Source organism: Rattus norvegicus, chromosome 10, assembly GCF_021556685.1.
Source record: "Rattus norvegicus strain SHRSP/BbbUtx chromosome 10, alternate assembly SHRSP_T2T, whole genome shotgun sequence".
In the NCBI taxonomy this organism is placed as follows: Eukaryota; Metazoa; Chordata; class Mammalia; order Rodentia; family Muridae; genus Rattus; species Rattus norvegicus.
The window spans coordinates 52,768,837-52,795,406 of NC_141543.1; the positions used below are offsets into that span (position 1 = coordinate 52,768,837).

General features: G+C 41.6%; 1 protein-coding gene across 9 annotated transcripts in view; it reads left to right on the plus strand.

Moving 5' to 3' along the window:
- Window positions 1-26,570, plus strand: part of Specc1 (sperm antigen with calponin homology and coiled-coil domains 1) — a 274,496-nt gene that overhangs the window by 182,234 nt on the left and 65,692 nt on the right. For 5 of the 9 annotated variants that reach the window (XM_087571814.1, NM_001428980.1, XM_087571812.1 and 2 more), the window contains 5 exon segments: window positions 1,737-1,810; window positions 2,132-2,310; window positions 16,371-16,516; window positions 17,872-17,972; window positions 25,292-25,373. In XM_087571814.1, the coding sequence (XP_087427940.1) occupies window positions 1,737-1,810; window positions 2,132-2,310; window positions 16,371-16,516; window positions 17,872-17,972; window positions 25,292-25,373 (582 nt within the window). 9 annotated transcript variants of the gene reach the window in all.

Sequence of the window (26,570 nt, forward strand, 5' to 3'; positions counted from 1 at the left end):
AGGGGGAAAAAGACATCCTGATGCTTATGGAACTGGCCTGTCTTACAAGGATTCTGGTGTGCAGAACGATCTCATGCAAATAACATTTTAAATGATGAAAACTGTGACCAGAAGCCTATAGGAATGGAAAGCAACAGTTCGCTCAGTATTGCCTTGTTGATTGAGCACAGCTGCTTCTTTGAGGGAAACTGATTGTGTGCTCTGTGCCTGGTTAATTGACTGATACTAGAGTGACAGTGCCGATTGCTTTTGTCATGGATTGTAGAGCATTGACACTCATTGTCACCCAGGTTCAATAGTAATTCTTGAGAATGCAATTAAATATCTGGCCACGGCCTGTTTCCAAACGTAGCGCCCTCTTTGTAAAGAACAAGGTCAAAGGGGACAAGCCCTGTTTTCTATTGCTTTGTGATTTAGCACTGTGGAAAATGAGGTTGTATTGTCCCTAAATCCTTAAAAGTCAGCCCAGACACACCAAGAAAACAAGTGTATAATTAATGTCCAAAGCAAATTTCAGACTCGAATCTAGTGATTATATCACAATATATCTGAGACTGAAAATAACACAGACCGTCTCTGAGAAGCTTTTAAACTCCTGTCAGGGATATTAAGGTATTATTAAAGTATATTTGTGTCAGGAAGACAGTGACACTCAAACCAGCCTTAGATTAATCCTTTCCTGCCACGAGATTCTTGAGAGACAAAACAAGAAGAAATAAAGGAGGGGGTATTCTAACTCTGTGACATTGACCTTAGACCCAAACCCCCAGTCCCCACAAGCTGAATCAGAACAACCTCTGGGGCAGGATGTGACCTTGTTTATTCCAACCTTCTCTGGAGATTAGATTCATATCCTCCCCAACCCCTTCCCCTCTCCCCTCCCCTCCCCTCCCCTCCCCTCCCCTCCTCTCCTCTCCTCTCTTCTCCTTCCTGATTTCCTTTCTTTTTTTCTTTTTTCTTGACAAAGTCACTTTGTGACTCAGGTACTAGGATTAAAAGTATGTACCACTATGCCTGGTTTGATTCATAACCTTAATAGACAACTACTAGGAAGTTTTGCTTGGTGATTGACATTGGTACTAAAATTTAAATGGTTCTGATTGCCATGTAGAGAGAACTAGAAGCAGGGAGAACAAGGGATAGAATTTGTTCTTAATTAGGAAGAGGTTGGTGTGCCTTGGAGCTGTTCTAATATATGTGGGCCCAGATCCTAGCTGTCATCAGGGATGCTGAGCCCATGGGTCTAGAGCTTATGCCTGCATATCTGCCTCATGTGGTTCTCGGGGTTAACTGTGGCTAAGAATGGTGACCCTAGAGACTAGTTTCAAAGTCACAGGGGTAATAATCAGGAGCATTTTCCTTTACACCAAAGTCAACCAAATCTCAGTAATAAAGACTGTTCAGGAAGGTTGTGTGACTAGCAGGGAAGCCCAAGGCAAGGGCGTATGTTGCATGGCTGCTGAAGCCTCCTCCCACAGTGCTGCACTGGAGTATGTGCAACTTACTTTCTGTACAGCTTACTCTCTGAGGTTATAACCTAAGTGAGAACCAGTGACATGTCATGTGATTTCCTGTCTTGGTGGACTGCTTCTAGTGCTTTAGAGTTCTTACAACATAGCTTACTGTAGTGGGATAGGCTTCAAGCTGCTGTCTCCGGAGCTGCCCCTGTGCTGTGTAGCTTACGGTGTCCAGGAGCCTTGCAGCTTTGTAACTCTGTGTAACTCATTCCCTTCTAGGCAGTGTGGTCAAGCTGGAAGAGCAGAAGTCAGACCTAGAGCGGCAACTAAAGACGCTAACAAAACAGATAAAGGTGAGCCACAGGCCAGGCTTCTCCTCTACCATCCTACTGGACTATTCCTGGCTTAGGTGGGAAGCACTGGGAAGGTACCCTGTGACGCTCTCCATACAGCTTCTCTAGAACATCTCCAAGCCATAACCTTGAGCCATACATTTTTTTTTCTGGCAGGAAAATTTTTAAAGAGCTCTATGATGTCTCGGAGTTACCTCTTGTGTCCCTTCCAAGTAGCGAGGCACCATTAAAGCCAAGTCTTTCTGCTTAAGCCTCTTGGTGACTGATACCTAAGGAACACTTATCTAGTGGCTGAGGTAACATGGATTCTGTCATTCTCAGGAGGAAACTGAGGAATGGAGGCGGTTCCAGGCAGACCTGCAGACTGCAGTGGTAGTGGCCAACGACATCAAGTGTGAGGCTCAGCAGGAACTGCGGACTGTGAAGAGGAGGTTGCTGGAAGAGGAAGAGAAGAACGCCAGGCTGCAGAAGGAGCTGGGAGACATACAGGGGCATAGCAGGTGAGTCAGAGGAGGAGCCACGCTTCTGTGAATCGAAAGGGCACATAGCCAGTGCTTTGTTCTCTCTTGATCAGTGTGTGTATAGGATTTTAGGGAAAACTCCTCACTTACATGTGAAGCAAAAAAAATCCAGCCAACTGTTCTCATAGGTTTAAAGAAGGGGCACCGGTTAGATTTTAATATTTATCAGCATAGGGAGAACACACCATAAATGCTAACTTTCCTAGGTCACACACATCAGGAAAAGCTAAAATGACTTTATGGAGGAAAACTGACACCAGATAAAAGAGCCATTCCTACCAGCCCAGGGATGTGCTTCTTGATTGCCAATTCAATATGACAATTTCAAAAAGGTAGAGGGACTCCAGAGGTAGAAGCACAAGGATAGAAGCAAGTGGGAGACCAGCAAGTCTAAAGAGGGAGTCCAAGCTACCCCACATCCCTGCCTCAAATGAAAACAAAGGAACAACAGAAGGCATGTTTCTGCTGGGTCCAGTGGTGCCTGATACCTGTAATCCCAGCTCTTGGAAGACAGGCAGGAAAATTAGGAGTTCAAGTCATCCTCAGATACCTACATAGTGAGTTCAAGTTTATTCCCACCCCCCCATATCAGGTGCTTCACAGTACATTAGTCCAGTCATGTTTAAGAGGAAGGTGTTCTTGAAGCAAACTTGAAGTTGATTGGTATGTAAAATTCAAGAGGGGAGGTGGAGAGATGGCTTAGTGAAGAGTGCTGGCTGCTCTTCAGAGGACCCAGGTTTTATTGCTAGCCAACTGCATGGTGGGTCACAACCATCTGTAACTCCAGTCCCAAGGGAGGTCTTCTGGCCTCAGAGGGTACCAAGCACGCATATACACTGGCATGTATGCAGACTAAATACACATACCAATAAAATCAATGACATTTAAAATTGAAGTGAGATTTACAGATTTACAGATTATCCACAGCGTTTTTGGCATTCAGTAATGTGGTGTCTTCCCCTAATGGGAGTTAATATCCTTAACTTTGAGAATTTTGAGTGTTCAGAAATTATTTTGAATTTCTAAATGTTTTTCAAATACAAAATACTGTCTTTTAAAGTCAAATTTAGTGGATTCTAAATATTAGTCTATGGAGGTTGCTGTAATCTTCATGCTTTCCAAGATTAGAAGGGCTGCTTGTTGACTTGTTTCTGAGCCTTAGGTCCAATCAATGATCGTGAGTTTTATAACAGTGGGAAAGTTAGATTCTTCTCACAATCCTGTTTCTTAGAATTCTTTTAGATTGTCTATTAAAGCTGTTGTAGTTATGGCTTGTTCCTTTGCTTGGCTGGAGAAGGATTCATGTAGTCAGCTCTATAGTTGTCTCTTGGAAAGTAACGACTGTTATCTCAGCCCAGCTTTATCTTCTGGACACCAAAGAACATGATGGTTCTGGGGTGGTTGTTGTTGTTGTTGTTGTTTTAGTCAGAAGGAGAATAGGAAATGACGACTTCCTGATGTCTCCCACTGAGATGATCACACGACCCTCTATTTGCCTTTGTGCCTGCTTTCATTGTCTGTCTGTCTTGCTTCCACATTGTATGTCTCTGGAAGAGGAACCAAGCCATAACCTGCATTGCTTGCTATTTGCATTATTCTTAAAATTGTTGTTTTATAAAAGGCTCTACATTTCTATGCTGACTGCATAGATTATTGTAAAAGATGTTGCCTTTCCTGCATAAGTTCTCAGATCCCTACTGAAACTCTGATGTAATGGGAAACCTTCATCTGTGTCCTGAAAGTGTAGGGCTCTGTGTGCTACATTCTGTCCCCTTAATTTTTCTTTTAAAATCATGTACCAATTTTTATTTTAAACCTACCACTCAAATCTAGCAACTTATCCTAAAACCTTTTAAAACTTTAGAATTGACAACAATCAGAGAGGACTGTTACTGAAAATCATTTGGCTTCAGAGTGTTTGCCTGTCGTTTGGCAAGACATGGGACAGCTGCTGCTGCTAGGTTCTTACTGGATTTTATACTTCTCACAAGTGGCCTCCTGGAAGAACTGACTTTTTGAAAATTACTGGCTGGTAACTCAGCCCCTTCCTGAACCTACCATATGAGCAAAAATGGAAACCAACCCAAAGCCTCAAAGCTCCTGCGACAACTTAGTGATTCTATCTTGGTGGAACAAGTTCTTGTCTGACATTTCAATTTGACTTTGACAGTCATCTCATAAGAACCCTAGGGTTATTCATGAAGGAGATACTGGCAGAGAACTTGCAGAGGGTTCTGATGAGGTCCTCCCGGCACAGCTGAGAGAAGACAAGAACATCCACAAAGCAGCATGGCTATAACCTGGGGCTTGCAGTCATACTCTCACTCTGTGTAAGTGGGCATGTAAAGGAATCACTGACTAAGGCTTAGAGGTGAGCGAACAAGGAGTCTGGGCCGGAGTACAGAGCAAAGTGGGATATAATTTAACCCATTAGTAACTTTTAGTCCCAGTACATTTTCAAATGAGTGAGTTTTTTTTTTTTTTAAGTTTCTGTGCTTTGAATGGTTTGAGAGTGTTTTGTTTTGAACTCAAGTAATTCTTCTTCCTCATCTTTCCAAGTTTTTAGAACTATCGGCACATGCCTTCACTCTCTATTATGTTTTTATTTCATTTTAGAGTCAGAATAATTGATCTTATTCAGGGAATTGCCAGGTATGCTAGGGGATAGCTGTGATCCCATCACTTGGGAGGTGGAGACAGAGGATGGGTAGGTAGTTCAAGACCAGCCTTGGCTTCATAGTGAATTTGAAGCCAGCATGAAGTATATGAGACCCTATCTTAAAAACAAAAACAAAAACAACAAACAAAAAGCAAAAATCTAGGTAGTGGTGGCTCATGCCTTTAATCCCAGCACTCAGGAGGCAGAGGCACATGGATCTCTGTGAGTTTAAAGTCAGCCTGGTCTACAAAGCCCATTCTAGGACAGCCAGGGTTACACAAAGAAATATGCTGTCTTGAGAAAAAAATAAAAAATAAGTGGGGCCTAGAAAAATGGCTTGGTGGGTAAGTATGCCTGCTCTGTAAGGGTGAGGACCTGAATTCGAATTCCCAGAAACCATGTTAAAAAAAAAGCTGGTCACGGGCACAGATGCCTGTAACCCTAGTGTTGGGGGGTTGTAGTCAGGTAGATGCCAGCAGTTCAGTGGCTAGCCACTGAAACGGCAATCCTCAGGTTCATTTAAAGATCCTGTCTTACAGAATAAGACAGAGAGCAACAGAGAAAAACACTTGACATCTTGGTCTGGCCTCTGTACGTACAAACACAGGTGAGCACACCTGCACACATGTATATACACATATCACATACAGCTACTCCTCAAATGTGTGTGTGTGTACACACACACATATATACATATACACACATGTATGTGTGTATACACATTACATACAGTACATATACATACATATAAATTCATAAATATTCCCAGATATCTTAATACTGATATATTGATGTTAATTCATTCTTTTTTATGATGTCCAAGGGTTTAATTCATAAGATAAAGCAGTTGTGACTACTCATGCATGAATTATTCTTACAGCAACAGTCAGTCAATCATAAATACAGAATTGCATGAGCTATGAAGAGGAATATGCTAAAGTCATGGAGAGTAAACTCTAATCTCTGTTAAACTCAGTCTTGCAGCTGGCACTGTCCCCTTCCCTTCCTTATGTAGCTCTACCCTCTGTTTAGATTAGGAACTATGACTAGGCAGTATTTCTAGGTGCTTTCAGGCTTTCCCATTCTGAGGCTGATTGGTCAGCTGATCATTCTCTGTTGAGCCAGAAACCAACAACCAGCCCTGCCATGAAGTCCTTGGAACTTTAAGGATAACTATCTCCAAATGTTAGCTCTGACTTGAAGGCCTGATACTTTTCTCCCAGACTTTAAACAAGCCAATGTGTTTACTAGTAAACATGAAAATGTTCTGTTTTACTGGACGTAAAAATTAATGAATGAAAGTTACGATTCCTTCTCTGTTTGGATAGTTAGGAGTTAGACATTAAAATAAAAACTCATTCAAATGAAAACATCAGGTCTGGGATAGGATGTATCTTAGTGGTACACTGCTTGCTTAGCATGTACCAAGCCCTGAGTTTAATCCCAATAAACAAACAAACAAGCAGATCTGTTTTGTAGAGTTCAGCAGATACAGGGAAACGTAGGAAAATAGGCTCTCAGCATCTGGACCCATGGGCCACCTGTAGCACTTCTAACAAAAGGTATCGATGATGAGCAGTGCATGTATAGGAGTCATGAATAACAGCAGGGATAATTTTAGGGTGACATGCTCCATTCATACAGTGTTTATCATAATAGTATCAATAGGCACCCATGGAAGAAGACATCTTTACAAGAAAGAGCCTATTAGAAACACTAAATATAGGGGTTGGGGATTTAGCTGAGGGGTAGAGCGCTTGCCTAGCAAGCGCAAGGCCCTGGGTTCGGTCCCCAGCTCCGAAAAAAAGAAAAAGAAAAAAGAAACACTAAATATTTGCTGCCAATTAACAGCATTAACTTCCAAGATAAAAATCTTTCTGATTTATGTGTTGATCCTTGGTGTCTCCCACATTGTCCTCAGTGCGTATGCTCTTTCCACTAAGTGAGCAGTGTGGTAGCCTGTCCCATACAGACCCTGCTGGAGCTGGCTTTTAACTGAGTGTGAACATCTGCGCTGTGTGCTAATGTCCGTTGTGTTGCCTATGCTGCACTGTCCTTAAAGCTCTAACATTTCAGAGCCACACAGCATGCGTTCTTTCTATACCTGTTGCTAGAGGAGACATGAATGTGATGGAGGAATAATGTTCTTCGATAACAAAGATGTCACTTGAAACTCAACTGTGATACCAAATTTCTGGTCCCATAGAAATTCCTAAGCATTTTTACCTTAGCATTACTTACCTTATTTACCTTAGCATTACTTACCTTATTTACCTTAGCATTACTTACCTTATTTACCTTAGCATTACTGGGCCCACAGGCATTTCACTTGGCCCTCAAAGTAGAAATTGAACATCTCCTATGGTCTTCTTATCAAACATAATTCAGTCACTTGCATATGTTTTCATAGGTAAAGACAGTTTTGACATTAGATATATAAGTTCATAAACATCATAGTGTTTCAGTCTATATGTGTGATTCTGAGGATCAAATCTAGGACCTTGTACATGATACACAAGTGCTCTGTCACAGAGCTAACAGCCAGCCTAGTGTATAATCTAAAGGGCCACAAATGCCTCTTTCTCCCTGGCTTGTCTCTTCACAGATTTGTTTGGGAAAATATAGATATGTTCTCCCTTGAGTCTTTAGTCTTTAGACTTTTAGGCTAGAATAGTAAATAGAAATCTTTTTGATTTGCTCTTGGCATTGATGATGGAAGGAAGCATGAAACCCTACGAATGTCGGGCTGATATGCATCCCTACTTCACCAGGACATTTCTTGGAGAAGTTCTGGTGAAAGAAGCAGAGTAAGAGCATTTGGAAGTTTTTACCATTTGCTCAGTCCAAAAAGCATTGGCTTCCAAAAATTGTTTTGCAGCAAAGGAAATAAAAACATGGCCACATTGTGGGTATTAGCTCCTCCCTGTGAGACAGATAAGCTGGTAGCTCTTGTGTTTGTAAACGAAGATCCCATTGGCTTATATAACTCCTTTACCAGCCTTCCCTCCCATTTCTATCTTCACAGCTCCATGGTCTCTGTCAGCTAGCAGAGCATTTGGTGGAAGAAAGAGCCCAGTCCTTGCCATGATTGGAAACTACTGCCATTTCTATATGAAAAGGGGGAGTCTATAGAGGAGAGTACCACTATGTAAAGAGCTCACTGTCTCCCATGCCACTCACTATTCCACACAAAGTCATCACAGCCAAAGTTTCCTTAGTTTCCTCTTGCACATTGGAATCAACTCACTGCATGATCACATATTCAAAATTATTTCCCTCTTTTTCTCAGAAAATCAGCATTCTCTCTCTCTTCCCTCCCTCCCTCCTTCCCTCCTTCCTTCCCTCCCTCCCTTCTTCCTTTCCTCCCTTCCTTTCTCTCTGGAGAATAAAATGAAATTCTGAAAAACAAAATACAAGTCTTGTGGAAAAATATTTCATATGGCCCTAGAGTACATAAAGAGAATAGCAGCATAGCAAGCCCCAGGTATTGGTGAATACAGCCCATGTGGGCTCTGCTTTCTGGTGTTTACTTTTATGCTGCCCTCTTGAATATTGGATTCAATAATCTTGGAATTCAAGCTACTTATAGCAAAATAAGAAGCCATCTGTGTGGTGCCTTAAACCAGAGAAATTTAAGATCTGCTCCTAACATTGAGGCTTCCTTGAGCCTTTTTAAAGCTGTGGTCTCATTTCATTACCTCACTTGAACCCACCCCTAAGCTTTGGTTGGTTTCTAGAGTCTGATGGGCTAACTGTAAACACGTTTGATTGATGATAAAGGATGTAGTTAGGTGACAATGTCAGTAAAAACCTAACAAGCTAATGAAGGACAACTTACAACAAAAGCCTCACAAATGAAACCCACCCTGGAAACTTACAGACTTGCTATACAGAAGCACACAGCTCACAGTGGTCTGGAATGCAGGAAGTGATTTGACTTTTGGAAATGTGTATATATATATATATATGTGTGTGTGTGTGAAGATCTGTATCTGATTCAGCAAGTCCATCAGACAAAAACCTACTGCACGTCTCCTGTGAGAGGCAGCGCCAGAGAAAATCTGCCTACTGTACTTCCCATGTGAGGACAACTCCAATGAAAACCTGCTGCACGTCTCCTGTGAGAGGCAGCGAGCGCCAGAGAAAACCTACCAGGCTTCTCTTGTAAGGGGCAGCTCCAGTGTATCCATGTAGGGTCTCTAGCTACATCGTTCTGGAAGATATGAGTTAATCTCTAATAAAAGGAAAATTAAGATTGGGAATTATCCTTAAACTCAGGAAGACATTTTGAGGTATTGACTTTGAGAACACAGATTTCACTAGAAAATTTTAGCTTGGACTGAGAAAGAAAAGACATTGATATCTTCTGTAAAAATAATGTAGAAACTAGCTGGGCTTGTCCCAGTAGGACTAGAATTTGTGTTCTGAAAAATCTTTTCTTCAGATTGAGAATTCTAAGATGAATTAAAACTTATGTGCCAATTTTTTTTTTCATATATGAACAAAGAAAGATACAGCATCAATTTCAAGTGCACAGTGGTGTTTATAGTTGTGTATCAGTCTGTCTTTCCTCTGGGCACTATTTAATGTTTTCATATGTGTTTATGACATGCTAAATAAACGTTATTTAGAGAAGTCTGTGGTTCGAATTTTAATCACTGGTTGCTTTTCTGGAGGGCTCCTATGAATTTTGTTTGAAAAATTTCCTAGAATGTAATTTCAGCACTTTTGTCTTACAATGCTGGGAATGGAACCTGGAGACTCTGTGTATAGCTTGCACTCCTCTACATCAAGCCCTTAATACTTTCATATAATAGAATCTGATTGTATTTTCCTTTGTTTCTGGGGGTTTTATTTGTATTTAAGATTTTTCTGCTCCGGTATTTGTAAATACTCTATCAAGTTCCCTTTACTTCATGAACATGTAGATGTTCACACCCAGTCATTTGATCCCCTTGTGTTTACTGAATCTGATGTAACATATAGTCTTTTTTTTCCACATGTATAGCCATTCAAGCCAGAATAATTGATTACCAGAATAATTCTTTCCTACTGAATGGAAATGTCACTTTTCATTGTTTATTTCATCTGTACTTCCTGTGCTCAAGGAGGCCTTCCCAAATAAGCCCTCCTTTCACTATTCTTTTGAGTTAGTTCTGCCTCAGAATACTTTAATGGGTTTATTGTACCGTGTGTGTGTGTGTGTGTGTGTGTGTGTGTGTGTGTGTGTGTGTGCGTGTGTACATATTTAAGTTCAGTCTTTCATTTAAAATTATCAGCTTGCTAGCTGTGGTGCTATATGCTTATAAGTTTAACTCCTGAGAGACAGAGGCATGAGGATCTAGAATCATACTTACCCTTAAGTTTAAGGCCAGCCAGGACTACTATCTCCCTCCCCACCTAAAAAGTCAGTAAGTAAAATTGTCTTATTTCATCTTTTTTTCCTGTTTTATGACATTTTAAGGTGGATATTATCAAATGCCTCTTTCTTTTCATAAGCGTATGAAGGACAATTCTCTTCTAACTTATTTTATGAAGTATTTTTATAAATGAGGATCTTTAATTTTTTTCATTTCTTATGTTTTTATGTTCATCCCAAACTCTTGCTTACATAGCTACGAGTATGTCAGAGCCTGACATAGTATCTGTAGATTATGCCTGGATGCATCACTTTGCCTACTGAGTCTTCAAATCACTATCATAAACTAGAAGGAAAGCTCTCAGAGTAAGTTGAAGTTCAAATAGCATGCAATGGGAGAAGGTACCCAGTTAGAGAAATCCCTGCTGAGTGTTGGTGGTGTACACCTTTATTCCTAGTACTCAGGAAGCAGAGGCAGGTGGATCACTATGATTTGTAGGACAGCCTGGTCTACATAGTGCATTCCAGGGCAGCTAGGGCTACACAGTGAGACCCCGCCTTGGTGGAAAAATTCCTTGGTGTGTAGTTTCTTCTTTAGAGAACCTGGATATAGAAGCCACATTTCCAGGTCTGCTTTTGCTTCGTCAATGTACGAGATATAGCCCATGGCATTTCCTGACCTGTGCCTAGGATCACCCTCCTGTGGACTCTTCAGATAGTGTTCATATCCCTGATGCTCTGTAGTGATATGCTTTATGTTCTTGCCTTCACGTTCTCTAGCCCTGGCCTGTAGGGTAGAAGAAGGTAAACCCCTATCATTCTCTTTGTAAGGGAAACTGGGAGAAAGCCCTTGGTAGCCCTCGCCCATGTACAGATACATATACCATGTAGCAGAGAGTCTTAAAAGTTTGTCTGTTTTTGAAACTTGGTCTCACTATGTAGCCCTGATTGGTTTAGAACTCATTATGTAGACCAGGCTGGCCTCAAACTGGTAGATCTGTCTGCCTGACTCTGACTCTGACTCTGACTCCTGAGTACTAGAATTCAAGTTTAAGCTATGGAAATGGTAGCTTTCTTTAGTTTCCATTGCTGATGGAAAAATACTTAACTATTTTGATGGGATTTAGAAAGTAAGATGCGTTTAAGTTACCATTTTACCTTATTTTTTTTCTCTTGTTCTGAAATTAGAAAGTGAATTTCAGCAGATAGTGTTTGATACCTGAAAGGCACTGAGTCAGTACATAAAAGAGACCAAAACTTCAATGAGCTGAGCAGCAATCTGAAAGCGAGATGGGCAGAGGGGAGTCACCGGAGCCCACAGTGGCACTGTGAGAAGCCTGGAGCTGGGCCTTATTCTATTGTTCCAGCTTAGCAGGTGCAAGCATATGGCTGATGGGACCACTCCTCTTTACAAGCATATCAGCAGAGTGATGTGACCATTGTCAAGTAGAGTTAAAATTTAAATACTTTAACAGGCATAATACATAAAAGCTCACCTGTACTTAGACCAAAATAGGCAGTGCCACCAAGCGGCACAGAAAAATCAGCACAGTGTGAAAGCTCTGTTCCACAGCCACCAAGGTGGGTGGCTGGTTAGAGAAGCTGGGGGTGGGATTTGAAGAGAGAGTCATTGCAGATGTATGTGTACATATGTTAAATTAAGACATAAGTCACAGAAGGTGAACCTACAGCCAATCAGCGGGCCTGATACAACTACAGTGGTTGATGGGAAATGCTGCCCGTTGACAGACATACACAGTACCCTTTGCATTCATGCACCAGGACATCTGGTCTCTGGTTTTCTACTCTCAGATGATGGGCTGCCAACTTCTTCATGAAGAGTAGTGAACTAAGGGAGTGCTGAAATTGGTATCAGTAGCTTTTTTTTTTTTTTACCTAGGTATATTTAAAATAAAATTTGTATACCTCAGGCTAGAGAGATGGCTCAGTGGTTAAGAGCACTGACTGCTCTTCCAGAGGTCCTGAGTTCAAGTCCCAGCAACCACATGGTGGCTCGCAACCATCTGTAATGGGATCTAATGTCCTCTTCTGGTGTGTCTGAAGACAGCTGTGGTGTACTCCTATATAATAAATAAATAAATCTTTTAAAAAAATTTGTATACCTCTCCTAGAATATTTGTATACTACAGAGAATTTGACAAAAAATACTGTCCAAGAGTTCAGTTTACAGCCCAGATTAACCGTGTATGTGCTGTGTATATAGCCCTTGTCAAAGTTTCCCTCAAAATTAAATAAGAGATTTCTGTAGAAAATTAATCCAGGCAGTGGTCTCTGTGAGTTTGAGGCCAGCCTGGTCTACAGAGTGGGTTCCAGGACAGTCAAGGCTACATGTTTATACATATGTTAGATTAAGACATAAGACACAGAAGGAGGACCTGCAGCCAACCAATGGGCCTGATACAACTACAGTGGTTGATGGATATGTCTTGAAAAACAAAAACGGGGCTGGGGATTTAGCTCAGTGGTAGAGCGCTTACCTAGGAAGCGCAAGGCCCTGGGTTCGGTCCCCAGCTCCGGAAAAAAAGAACCAAAAAAAAAAAAAAAAAAAAAAAAAAAGAAAAACAAAAACAAAAACAGTCAAGCTTTCAGATACTCCTTCCTTAGCCTCCCTATGGCTGGGACTTAGGTAATGGCTTGTGTGACACATTGCACTTTAGTATGCAGTAGACAGATATCATATGTATTCATTTTACTGAAGTTACGTATAGCTTTATATGTGGTAGCAAGCATGATTTGTTTCAGTTTTAGATGTGATTCCCAGCCAGAAGCTATGCATTTCCTTCAGGATATGGCTAAGATAAAAGGTAAACTATAAATTTCTATAGGGAAAACTAGTGTGTTGAACTTATTAAACTCTGTATTGTTTGTGTTCATGTTTTGAAACCAGCAGAAACTGTGCTTTTGGGTGGCTTAGAATTTCGAGGCATATTTGACTCCACATTTGATAGAGGCCATAATTGGCTTTGAACAAATGCTTTGTCAAGTGTGTTATTTGTATTTCCCCTTTATTTATAGAATTTACTAAGTTACTCCTGCTTGTATGATTAAATATTCCAAATATCCATTATGATATACAGAACTCCTATTCCTTTTGAGAACACAGGGAATGTAATCATTCATATATTGCCTGGGCTATAACAACTCTTAGACAATCTATTACAAGGAATTTAAAGTGTATATAAATAAATGTGTGTGTGTGTGTGTGTGTGTGTGTGTGTGTGTGAGAGAGAGAGAGAGAGAGAGAGAGAGAGAGAGAGAGAGAGAATGAGAATGCTTTTAGTCACATGTGTATATATACTACATGCATTCCTGGTACCCATGGAATTCATAAGAGGGCATTTGAACTCCTGGAACTGGAAACATAGACAGTTGTGAGCTGCTATATGGGTGCTAGGAATCTAGGTCTTCTAGAAGGGCCATCAGAGGTGAGCCATCTCTCCAGTCCCTAATTTCAGATGTTTGATAATTTCAAATTTCAGATTTTCAGATGAGAATGTCAGACTTATTCTTACTGTTAAAGCCAAGCGAGTATCATCTTTGGATATGTTAAAACATTAGTTCATATTCCCATGTCCTCATGAGGCTAAGTGAATCGTTCTACTTATCATTTAATGTTTCAAATCACTGGGACACTTAAACACCTAAAAAGAACAGCTTGTAGAATATAGGATTCTCCATTTTATTCTTTATTTTATTCTTGGATATTTTATGTATTTATATTTTAAATGTTATCCCCTCCTCCCTCCCAAACCTCGCCCGCCCTTTCCCACAGCCTCTATGAAGATGCTCCCACTCCCACCCACCCACTCCCACCTCAATACACTGGCATTTCCCTACATTGGGGAAACAAGCCTTCACAGGACCAAGGGCTTTTCCTCCTGTGGCTGCTGGACAGTGCCATCCTCTGCTACATAAGCAGCCGGAGCTATGGATCCCTCCATGTGTACTCATTGGTTGGTGGTTTAGTTTCTGGGAGCTCTGGTGGGGTCTGGTTGGTTGATATTGTTGTTCTTCCTATGGAGTTACAAACTCCTTCCCATTTTATTCTTATTACTTTAACAAGGAATAACATTTAGTGCCTCGGACGCTCTTTGGCCATAAGCCAGTTAAATATAACGGAGGGTGGCCCTCTGTTTGATGAGCTGGAGAGTTGCTAATGTAGAAATAGGATTTGTTTTCTATACAGACCTGATCTCTTAACCTGGTTTCATTTCCTTATTCCATACGCACCAGATAATTTTTCTGTTTCATTTAATTCCTGTATTTATTTTCTTATTTGAGATGACATCTTTCCATTTGCCCAGCCTGGCCTTAGTCCTATGCTCAAGTACTCTCCTGTTGGCTTCCTAAGTATCTGGGACCACAGGTCACACAATCACACTGGCCCGATCATCTGATTATACATCATATAATACAAGGTGGGAGGCACTACAACCACCTCTTTGCAGCAAATCATTAGAAATTACTTTAAAAAATAAAACAAAACCAAAAAAACAGTCCCTTACCATTTCTGAAATGCTTGCAGTCTCTCCCAAAGAAATTTTCGGTTACTGATTCTTTTCCCCACTCAAAAAGAAGGGCCATACAGTCAAGAGTATAGGGCAGAGTAATTTAAGTGCTTTAATTTTGTCTCATTTAAATTTAGCCCATTTGTGTTGATTATAGAGCAATAGAAGAATTAAGGATAAGTATTTTGAACTGTAGGAGCTTATGTGTAGCTAGATTAGTTTCAAAAAAAATGGGAAATATTTTAAACCTTCACTGACCTTATTAAAATATATTTCCAGAAATATTCTGTTTGAGCCTTTCTCATAAATTAGTCATCTTGCACAATAGCTGTGGCAATATGATATAATAAAAAGTACAGTGATTTAGCAACAGGGAGGTTGGGAGTTCTCATCTTGGCTCATTCACAAGAAGATTAAATGACATCCTAGATAAGGAAGCCACACATGAGAGCTGAATCATATGATCTGTCCCCTATGAGTCTGCTGGTGTTTAGAAACCACATGGCATAGAGAACATTTGTATGAGAATGGAAGCTTGTCACAGAATTTGCACTTTTACTCTCAGAGGGCAAATAGCATATGAAGAAGGGCTGGTGTATGTAAGGACTTGCACTTTAGTCGGCTTGGGCAGAAACGTGTTAAATAACTTATAAAATTGCTGAGGAAAACGGAATCAATTAGGTTGTAGACTCAGCTTCCAGGAACAGGTTTCTGGGGTTTCAACATAACCGGACTGCCTTCACCAGCATGGGAACCCTAAACCAGGAGGTTGCCTGCCCCTTTAGAAAGCTGCAACCACAATTCCTAGCTCCAGGAGCATCTTGTCTCTGTTACAGTCTATGTCAACATAGTAAATGCCTCATGTTCTGGCTCTGGCCCAAATCTCTGTTGGGGAGCTTAAGTCATATGAAACCTTGGCTAAGCAAGAGTCTTGGGATTCACCTCCAGCCTCCAAGTGTGCCACCTGAGGATTGGAGCACATGCCAAGCCAGTCCGTCGTGTACACTGCTGACAGTTACTTACGATAAATAACACTCCCTTGTTTCTTCACATGTGCAGAGATATTCATGGATTTTTTTACTGTTTTATGACATTTTAAGGTGGATATTATCAAATGCCTCTTTCTTTTCATAAGCGTATGAAGGACAATTCTCTTCTAACTTATTTTATGAAGTATTTTTATAAATGAGGATCTTTAATTTTTTTCATTTCTTATGTTTTTATGTTCATCCCAAACTCTTGCTTACATAGCTACGAGTATGTCAGAGCCTGTTATATCATTCTGTTTACAAATATATTATTTCTGACCATCTCCTAAGAAAGTATTAAAAAATGAGACCAGTATTTACTTTATTAAAATCCAGAAAATGATTAAAATCGGGGTTTCCCTTCCATCTTACTTTATCTACATTGGTTTTGCTTCCCTCTACGTCGTTTTCCCTCCTGAGGGCACCCTCCACCTTTTCAATTTGATGTGCTCTTTGCCATACAGACCTGTGAATGAAGAGGCAGAGCCCTCAGAGGTCGATGCTGCTGGCCGGTGGCGTGGAGTCTATGTCAACAGAACATCTCCAGCTCCTTCAGACTCTGCAACCACAGTAAAGTCACTGATCAAATCATTTGACTTAGGACACTCAGGTATTTTACAGAACTGTACATTCACACCCTAGCCTACACACTAACCCTATCTGCCACACTGACTCCAACAAGTTGACTGAACCACGGGTGTACTCTAGCTTATGCCTGTCTTCAGGAAGCCTCACTGAGGCTGTGAGGCCATGGGTAATCCTGAGGCGACCTCGTTCTACTTCCACTTGTTGTCCTTCATCCCTTTCCTGCCCCATAGAGCCGTCACTTTCAGGGCCTTCTTCCTGTGTTCAGAGATCCAGCTAGGATGGCAGCAACTTCATCTTCCAGGAAATGAGCGTCTCCTGTGTGTATTTGCCCCTTTTGTCTGGAGTCTCAGCATCCTCACCTGCGGTGTGCTATTAGACTCTTTCTACTCAGTCTTTCCTCTGAGCTTTCCTGACTCTTGCTTCTGAGCTTGGGCTTGGGTTTTTTTAAAACATTTTTATAAGATTTATTTATTTTATTTATGAGTAGCTGTCTTCAGAAACACCAGAAAAGGGCATCAGATCCCATTACAGATGGCTGTGAGCCACCATGTGGTTGCTGGGAACTGAACTCAGGACCTCTGGAAGAGCCGCCAGTGCTCTTAACCGCTGAGCCATCTCTCCAGCTCCTGATCTTGGGTTTGTTGCCAGCTTTTTCTGGAATGGTCTGACTGACTCATGATTTCCCTGTGGTTGCACATCTTACACACATGAGGCAATTACACATTCATCTTTTAAGCATATACACACTAGATAGTGTGTTGAAGAAGCATTGTACATCTGTTCATAATTGAGATAACTTCCTTTTTTGACTGCCACAAATGTGCATTGCATTGGAAAACTGAAGCGGTGGCTAGTTCTGAGATGAATTGATTGTCTCTGTCAAAATCGTCTCCAGATTACTCAGATTAAGACTAGAGCCGACATCTTGAGAGACAGGACAGCCCAGTGAGTCAGTCTGTAGAGCGTGATACATCGGTGATGATTTGTAGATAACATTCCTGCTGCTTTCCCCCAAGAGAAAGCTCATCACATATTCCCTTCCTCTGGCTCCGGTCTCGCATCTGAAGTCTCTGACTCAGCTGACCCCTCTCCTTTTCTTTTCCCAACCCAGCTATAGTCAGAGGAGAAAAGCATAGTGAACCTTATACCTAACGTGTGGCAGTTTTGTTTTGTTTGAAACAAGGTCTTTCTATGTAGCCCTGGTTGTCCTGGAGTTTCCTAAGTGGCTCATGCTGACCTCTGTCCCTCTCCTGAGTGCGCCACCACACCCAACTCATCGTGAGATTTTTAAGTCGCCAATAAAGGGAAACATCAAAAACCATTATATGTAGTTTTGAAATGTATTTAGGTATTTATGGTGCACTCTCTTCTTGGCAGGTGGAACTGGACAGAGTATTTCTGTCCACAAGACTCCCAGAAGCCCCCTGAGTGGAATCCCAGTGAGGACTGCTCCGGCAGCTGCTGTCTCTCCGATGCAGGTACAGAAGAACCCAGAGGCAGCTCTTGGTGTAACCTCCTGGGCGTTCTTTACTCACAAGAGTGTGTGCCTGCGGAGCAGCAGGACTTAGAAATCGGGGTATATGTCTCTCCAGTACTCATCTCACCTTAACATTGGAATTTAAGACCTGTAACAACAGAGATGTTTGGTTCTTTGCTCACAACTAGGTAAAGTGGCTAGAGCAGTGGGCGACAGTAATCACATCACAGTAGAGCTCAGTGAATTTCTATCAAGTGAAGGAATATATCAAAGGAGCTTCAAATGTTAATCTGTGGTGAAATCGTCATTCTTTTCTAAAGGCCACATCTGCATCGTATGCAGTTACTTAGTCACTCTTAATGGCTGTTTCGGGCATTGTGGACTTCACTTAGTATAAAAGAATACAGTGAAGGACCTTGTGCAAACTTCTGACCTCTTGAGGAACTATTTCTGTATGAGAGCACATCAGGATTTATTTCAAAATGTTGGAAATTGCTTTAGTTAGCAGAAAGGAATTTAGTTCAGAGGCGTTGGTACTTCAAGGGCTAGAAGAGGTGACTAAAGCCTTGGTGAGCTCATGGGAAAGGCTTCCTAATGTCCCACTTTGGCCATTAAATACACTCTGCTTTCTTGATTCAGAACATCGTCCACTAAGTGCTTGTCTAGAGCCATGGCCTCCATCAACACCTAAGATCCACTTCAGGACTGCACCATAGCATGTGCACCTACAACAGGAAAGCACAACCCTCATCCTACCCATAGAGCTGTGGGGCAGACCCCAGAGCCTCTGCAGCAGGAAAGCACGAGCCTCCACGGCTGTCAGAAACAGCAGAAGGGCAGCTGTACCTTCCTGGCACCTTCCAGAATTTTGGGAATGGGTCTGTGAGGCAGAAGCCAAGTGACATGGTGAACCAAGCTTTAAGGAAGTTAGAAGGATACCCTTTAGCTTTCTAAGTCTTTACAGTTGTGAGCAAAGGGACTTCAGTGGAGTCGAGGGAGCAAGTCCTTAGAACTCTAAAAATTGGTTCCTAGAGAAGGGAAGTGTATTAGTAAAGAAGGGGGAGGGGTGGCTCTGCCCTCACACATTGAAACACTTGATAGATGCATTACCCTTCCATGTAGTCTTTGTTCACATAGAAAGTGCTGTTTCCCAAGAGTTCTCACATTCGTCCTAGTGTCAAGGACTTTAGTAAGTGAGGCGAGACTGGGTTTCACTTTTGTGGGTTGTCCTCTTGTCCATATGTGACTCTGTGGTATTGTCCTCTTTATGTGACTCTGGTGTTGTCCACTTGTCATATGTGACTCTGGTGTTGTCCCCTTCTCCATATGTGACTCTGTGGTGTTGTCCACTTGTCATATGTGACTCTGGTGTTGCCCCCTTCTCCATATTGACTCTGTGGTGTTGTCCACTTGTCATATGTGACTCTGGTGTTGTCCCCTTCTCCATATTGACTCTGTGGTGTTGTCCACTTGTCATATGTGACTCTGGTGTTGTCCCCTTCTCCATATTGACTCTGTGGTGTTGTCCACTTGTCATATGTGACTCTGGTGTTGTCCCCTTCTCCATATTGACTCTGTGGGGTTGTCCACTTGTCATATGTGACTCTGGTGTTGTCCCCTTTTCCATATGTGACTCTGTGGTGTTGTCCACTTGTCATATGTGACTCTGGTGTTGCCCCCTTCTCCATATTGACTCTGTGGTGTTGTCCACTTGTCATATGTGACTCTGGTGTTGTCCCCTTCTCCATATTGACTCTGTGGTGTTGTCCACTTGTCATATGTGACTCTGGTGTTGTCCCCTTCTCCATATTGACTCTGTGGTGTTGTCCACTTGTCATATGTGACTCTGGTGTTGTCCCCTTCTCCATATTGACTCTGTGGTGTTGTCCACTTGTCATATGTGACTCTGGTGTTGTCCCCTTTTCCATATGTGACTCTGTGGTGTTGTCCACTTGTCATATGTGACTCTGGTGTTGTCCCCTTCTCCATATTGACTCTGTGGTGTTGTCCACTTGTCATATGTGACTCTGGTGTTGTCCCCTTCTCCATATTGACTCTGTGGTGTTGTCCACTTGTCATATGTGACTCTGGTGTTGTCCTCTTCTCCATATGTGACTCTGGTGTTGTCCTCTTGTCCATATGTGACTCTGTGGTGTTGCTTTACGTCGTCCATCTATGTCCTTACCTTTGCACTGACCGCTTTTGATGTATTCTCCTTAACCTTTGTTTTTATACAGAATGCTTCTGTTAGGGACTGGAGAGATGGCTCAGTAGTCAAGTGGACTTACTGCTCTTACAGAGGACTCAGGTTTAGTTTCCAGCACTCACATGGAGCCTCCCAACTGTCTAGAACCCCAGCTCCAGAAGTCTAATGTGCCTGGCTTCTTCAACAGGCTCCTGTACTCATGCACATACCCACACACATACATGTAACTTTAAATTTTTAAGAAAAAAATGTTTAAAAATGTAGGATATCTGTCTTTCTTTTAAAGCTATGGTTTTATCTTATAACATCATAATTACCTTTTAATGAAGAGGTAATTTTTGTTTTTCCTGAGATGTTTTCACTGAAGAGAGCATTGTTCTATGTTTTCTTTCACAACTTTAAAGAATTTTATTTGTATCTTGGTTTAAATATCTTCCTATTAGCTTATGAAAACATTCTTCCTTAGTATCATAGATGTGTTTTACTTTGCTGAAGGGTGTTCTTTTGACAGTGTTTCACTGTGTATCCCAGGCTGATGTGGGACTTCCTGTGTAGACCACCCTATCCTTGAGTTCACAGCCATCTGCCTACTCTGCCTCCCGAGGAATGAAAGCGAAAACATCCATAACATGAAAGCATCCATACCATGTCTGGCTTCTGCGTTGAGTTTAAACCCACAGAAACGAGTTTGGATCTAAGTGTTCCTTTCCCACCTTCGCTGGCTCCTAGAAGCAGAAATAAATCTTTTGAGGAGGGTACCTCATAGGGGAGCCTTACCTTACAGCTGCCTGCCTCGCCTGCCTGCCTTCTTTTCTATCTTCAAGACAGGGTTTCTCTGTGTAGCCCTGGCTGTCCTAGAACTTGATTTGTAGACCAGCCTGGCCTTGAACTCAGAAATGTGCCTGCCTCAACCTCCTTAGTTCTGTGCCACAACCTCCTGGCATAACTAATTGTTTTCAAATACAGAGTTCTTTATTCAGTTCATAGAATTCTAGGCACATAGGGTAGATGACACTGAAAGACTAAAACTCACCACAATTAAAAACCAGAAACAGGCATAGCAGATCTATATATTGATTCTATTGGATGCGGATTCTAAAAGAACAGTGATAAATGCAGTCAAGAAAATGAGTATCAGCACAAACAACAACTATAAAAAAGAACCCATTAAATATTACATGACTGAGGCTGGACCTGGTTGTTCACACCTTTAATCCCAGCACTTGGAAGACAGAGGGAGGTAGATCTCTAAATTCAAGGCCAAGCTGGTTTGCAGAGCAAGTTCCAGGACAGCCACGGCTATACAGAGAAACTCTGTCTCAAAAACAAACAAACACTAAAAAACAAAAACTAAAACAACCAAAATCACATGACTTAAAGACTCAAATGTATAAATTAAGCTATAAATTAAACATTTACTAGGGACATTTGAGAGATTGACTACAAGGAGTAGAAATATTTAAGCTGAAGTACAGATAATAAGAAGGGACGGCGGGGTTGGGGATTTAGCTCAGTGGTAGAGCGCTTGCCTAGGAAGCGCTGGGTTCGGTCCCCAGCCTGGGGGGGGGGAGGGGGAAGGGACGGGAAGAATAGAAGGATCTGCTGTGGAGTTCCTAAAAGGGATGGAGTTAGATCTCGAAGGGGAGAGATAGTGAAGAGATAATAGCCAGAGGTTTCCAGAGCTTATAAAAGATGCCCAGCCACAGGCAAGAATGGTAATGAACCCAAGCCAGCCATGTACAAAGAAAGCTACACCTGGGTATATCAGGTAAAACCACTAGAGACAAAAGAAGCCCTGTGGGACACTCAGGGCAGGACCTCTGGTGTCTAAGGAGCCAGGACAAAACCACAGCTTCCCCATAAGTGATGGAAGACAGAGAAATTAAAGGAGAAAAATTGCTTTCAGGGATTCCTTTGACCTCACAAGTCAATCTTTTTTAATCTCAAATAATAATAATAATAATAATAATAATAATATAATTATTATAAATTATTACTGTGGTGATGATAGCTTTAAAAATTCTTAGAAAATCATAAAAGTTTGTTTATTTTAATAGTTTAGAGTTTGACTTATTGCTACAAAGAAAACACTAGACCCAGAATGTTTAATAATAAAATCTGAAACACTTAAAGAAGGAAATAATATCAACATTCATCATGAATTCAAGCAAAGGCTGGAAAATAGGAATAAACTTTTCAACTCATGAGCCAGAGTAGTTTTATTATTTCAGTTAAGAACAGTAAAAGACAGGGCAATTAAAATGTCAGTCTCTCACGAACCTCCATGTAAAATTCTTGAACAAAATTTTTTCAAACCTAATTGAGCAGTATATGAAAAATGCAAGGTTTTAATTGTTGAGAAGAGTGAGGAACTCACCATAGTAGCAAAGGAAGAAAAATATATTCTAGTCTCAGAGGTAACAGCCAAATGTATTTGAGAAATACCTTTGTGACACTGGCAATTGAACAAATGTGCTAGGCAAACTATCTACCACTGAGCTACATCTGAAGCTCTTGTCCTGACCATTGAGCTATGTCTGAAGCTTGTCCTGATTTTTAAGATAGAGTCTTGCTAAGTTTCCCTGGCCCCAGGTAAGACTTGAATTTTTAATCCTTCTGCCTCAGCCTTCTAAGTATCTGGGGTTACATAAGTCCTGGTTACTCTTCTTTTAAACCAAGAGAAAAACTTCAGGAGCTATGAGTATAGTTCTTTAGTAGAGTGCTTGCCTGTTGTAGACAAGGCCATGGGTTCAAGTCTTCAGCATAAATAAAAAAGAGAACCCCAGTAAGATTGCTTAGGAGGTAAAGACACTAGCTGTGCAAGCCTGACAAAGCTTGATTGCTAGAACCCATGGTGGAAGGAGAGCACCAGCTCTGTGGTTCTCCACATGCTATATTGTCTTGTGATCACCATGCTTTTTCTTTATGTCAGTGTCTTAATTAGGGTTTCTATTGCTGTAATATTGACTAAAGTAACTTGGGAAGGAAAAGGTTTATTTTATTTTGTCTTACAGGTTGTAGTCATAACTGAGGAAACTCAGGACAAGGCAGGAAACTTACAGACACCATGGGGAAATGCAGCTTACTGGCTTGCTCCCCATGGTTTGCTCAGCTTGCTTTCTTATACCATCCAGGACCACCAACCCAGGAGTGGCATCCCTCCATGGGTGGACCCTCCCACAGCAATCATTAATCAAGAAACTGCTCTACAGGCTTGCCCACAGGCTGACCTGGTGGTGGCATTATCTCAGCTGAGGTACCCTCTTCCTAAATGACTCTAGCTCATGTCAAGTTGACATAAAACTAGCCAGCACAGTCAATTATGTAAGCTATGTTTTTCTAATTATGACATATGGATACCAATATTCATGTGTATTTATATTCTCTCTCTCTCTCTCTCTCTCTCTCTCTCTCTCATATTTTTTAAAAAAAACTTATGTGAATGGATGTTATGCCTGCATGTATATATTTGTGCTGTGGGCATGCCTACTGCCTTTGGAGGCCAGAAAAGGTTATCAGATCCTCTGGAACTAGAGTTCCGGGTAGTGGCAAGCTGCCACGTGGGTGCTAGGAAGTGGATCTGGTTCCTTTAGAAGAGTAGCCAGTGCTCTTAACCATTGGACCGTATCTCATTCCCTCTCTGGGAAGGTCTTTAATCTGATTTATTGCCAGTAATCATACTTAGTGGTGAAATTTTAGATGTTTTCTCATAAGACTAAATTGTTAGGAATTCTTTACATACTGACTTCAAAAACAACATTTTGAAACATTTTTTGAAAATTATATTCATCAACAGTTTTACTTATGAGGATCACTGGGAACCATACATCTCATGTTTAATGTCAATGTAGAAAGGGACCCCTAAAATAAAGAATTCTCTTACACCTTGTGTATAAACAGTTCATAACACCAGTATAAGTTCAGTACTGCTGTTCATAGAGGGTGGATCTGATGAACTGTGGAAACAATAGTAGCTAAGCCACGGGATGCTCTCCATGGGCTGTGATCTGCATGGATTATTCTGAAAATCAAAACCCTCCAAGAAATCTCCATAGCACCATCAGCATCACATCATTTTCCAGCTAAAGCAGCTAAAGTGCAGAGAACCGCGTGGCCCAGAGGCACATGGCAGTTGATAACAGGCAGGCGACAGAAGACCCTCTGGGTCATATGGCCACTCATGCTGCAGCTCTCATGTGACCCTGTCAGGGTGGCGGATATAGCCGGGCAGAATCTAGTGCAGCTCCAGGCCACCAACATAGAATTAACTCCAAGATGTGTCCAACAAACAAAGCCAAATGGCACCAAATAAGTATAATAGTGTGTTAACATTTGTGTTTATATAGACAAGGTGGGTAGTTTATGTGATGTATATCATGAAATTTGCACCTTTGCATGTATCCATTAATCATTACAAACCAAAAGGTGGTTTTGTGTGTGCGTGTGTGTGTGTGTGCGTGTGTGTGTGTGTGTGTGTATGTATGTGTATGTGTGTGTGTGAGAGAGAGAGAGAGAGAGAGAGAGAGATGTACATGTGTGGTGTATACATGTTTGTCTAGATGTACATATTTGTTCATATATATGTGGAGCCAGAGGTCAACGCCAAGTGTCTTCCTCATAGCTTTCCTTCTTATTTTTCGAGACAGGGTCTTCCAATCATCCTGGAACTGACCAACTGGCTAGATGGCTGGCCAGCAAATCCCCCCCTTTCTGCACCCCTCCCCACCACCCCATTATTCTCCTGCTCCAGAGATCCAGGGCATCCAGCATTCCCAGTGCTGAGATCAGGCATGCTGTTCCACTTTACTTAAAAATCAGTTTTACATATATCTCTGAGGATATATGGAATATTCCAGAAAGGATATAGTCATAAACCAGATTAATAGCAATTGCCTGTGGGAGAATGAAATATGTGGTAGAAGTGAACTGGGATTATCTCTCATTGTTTGTTCCATTTAAACCAGTTGGGATTACTACTGTTTAAACTACTCAGTTATTTTAAAAGCTCCCTAGGGTGCTCTGCTGTGCTTAAGAATTGTGTGCAGGCACAGAAGTGTGTGCTTGTGCTCTGCTGTTCTTATGTCAAAAGCTGATGTGCCCTTTGGTTTTGACAGAGACATTCAACTTACAGCAGCATGAGGCCAGCCAGCAAAGGGATGTCTCAGCGCTTGGATCTGCCGGACCTTCCCCTCTCTGGTAAATGGCGGAAAACACACCTACTTTTGGCCTGTTTTAGTGGTGTTCACTTTTTGTTGCATGAACTTGGAAAACTAATTGGTGGTATTTATTCTGCTGATTTCATAGCCTCGGGGTACACATTGTGCCCTTTAGAGTCAAATGTGCAGCTCCTGCTCGAAGGAGTAGCTCCTGCTTGCTGCCCGTCTCAGTGTGTGTGGATGCAAAAGAGACGCCAACTTGACTGGATTTGTATTGTCTTTAATAAACTGAATCTCAAGACATATCTTTTCAAAAAAAAAAAGTAACTGTGTTATGCAAAAGCCCTTGTCTGGTTTTGTGTTAGTCCACTGACTCCACAGGTTTAAGTGCACCATTTCTAGGTCTTGCTGCCTCTGAGTACCACCCTTTCCTTTTGTTGCACGGTATTCTTTTCAAATTCAAATCCTGACAGTGAGGTGGAAGTTGTAATTAGGGGGGGGTCTCACCAGTCACATCCTCATTCCTGCTGGGCCTCTGGTGCTGACGGTGCTGACGGTGCTGACGGTGCTGACGGTGCTGACGGTACAGAGGTATAGCCAATAAAAAGAGAGGAAGCAAAGCCCTGCTGGGCCTTGAGTCTCCTGGCAGCGCCTCTCCCCCCAGCTTTGGCTTCCTTGTGCTGTGCTTTCTCTTTAGATGGAAACGTTTCTGGTACTGAAAGGCAGCAAGCACAGTGGTTAAGAGCACTTACCTTTCGTTCTTGCAGAGGACCTGACTTTGCTTTCCAGCACCCACATTCGGTGACTCACCTGTAACTCCAGGGGATCTAACAGCCTCTTTTGGCCTCTAGGGGCGCCTGCATTCATGTGCATAAACTCACAGTCACACATATACCCTTAACTTAAAATTCATCTTAAGAAAAAAAGAAGCTACTTCAAAGGATCACTTGAAAGATTGAATTAATTCATTTAAAACACAGAGGATGCTGCCTGGTATGTCAGGGGCATTATAGAAATACTTCCTGTTAGTCACTTTCCTTCCTGTTAACATGCTCAGAAAGAACACCAGCACCTTTGGTCTAGTAGATGTTAGTTTTCTGCAGGGGACTGGAACCAAATACCACAAAGAGGTAAGACACAAAAAGCTATGCTTGCTCTGTGTTGTAATTTAAGTATACGATAGCATTACATCTAAAAATACACGTAACTTGCTTAATGATGATGTATTATCACCGAT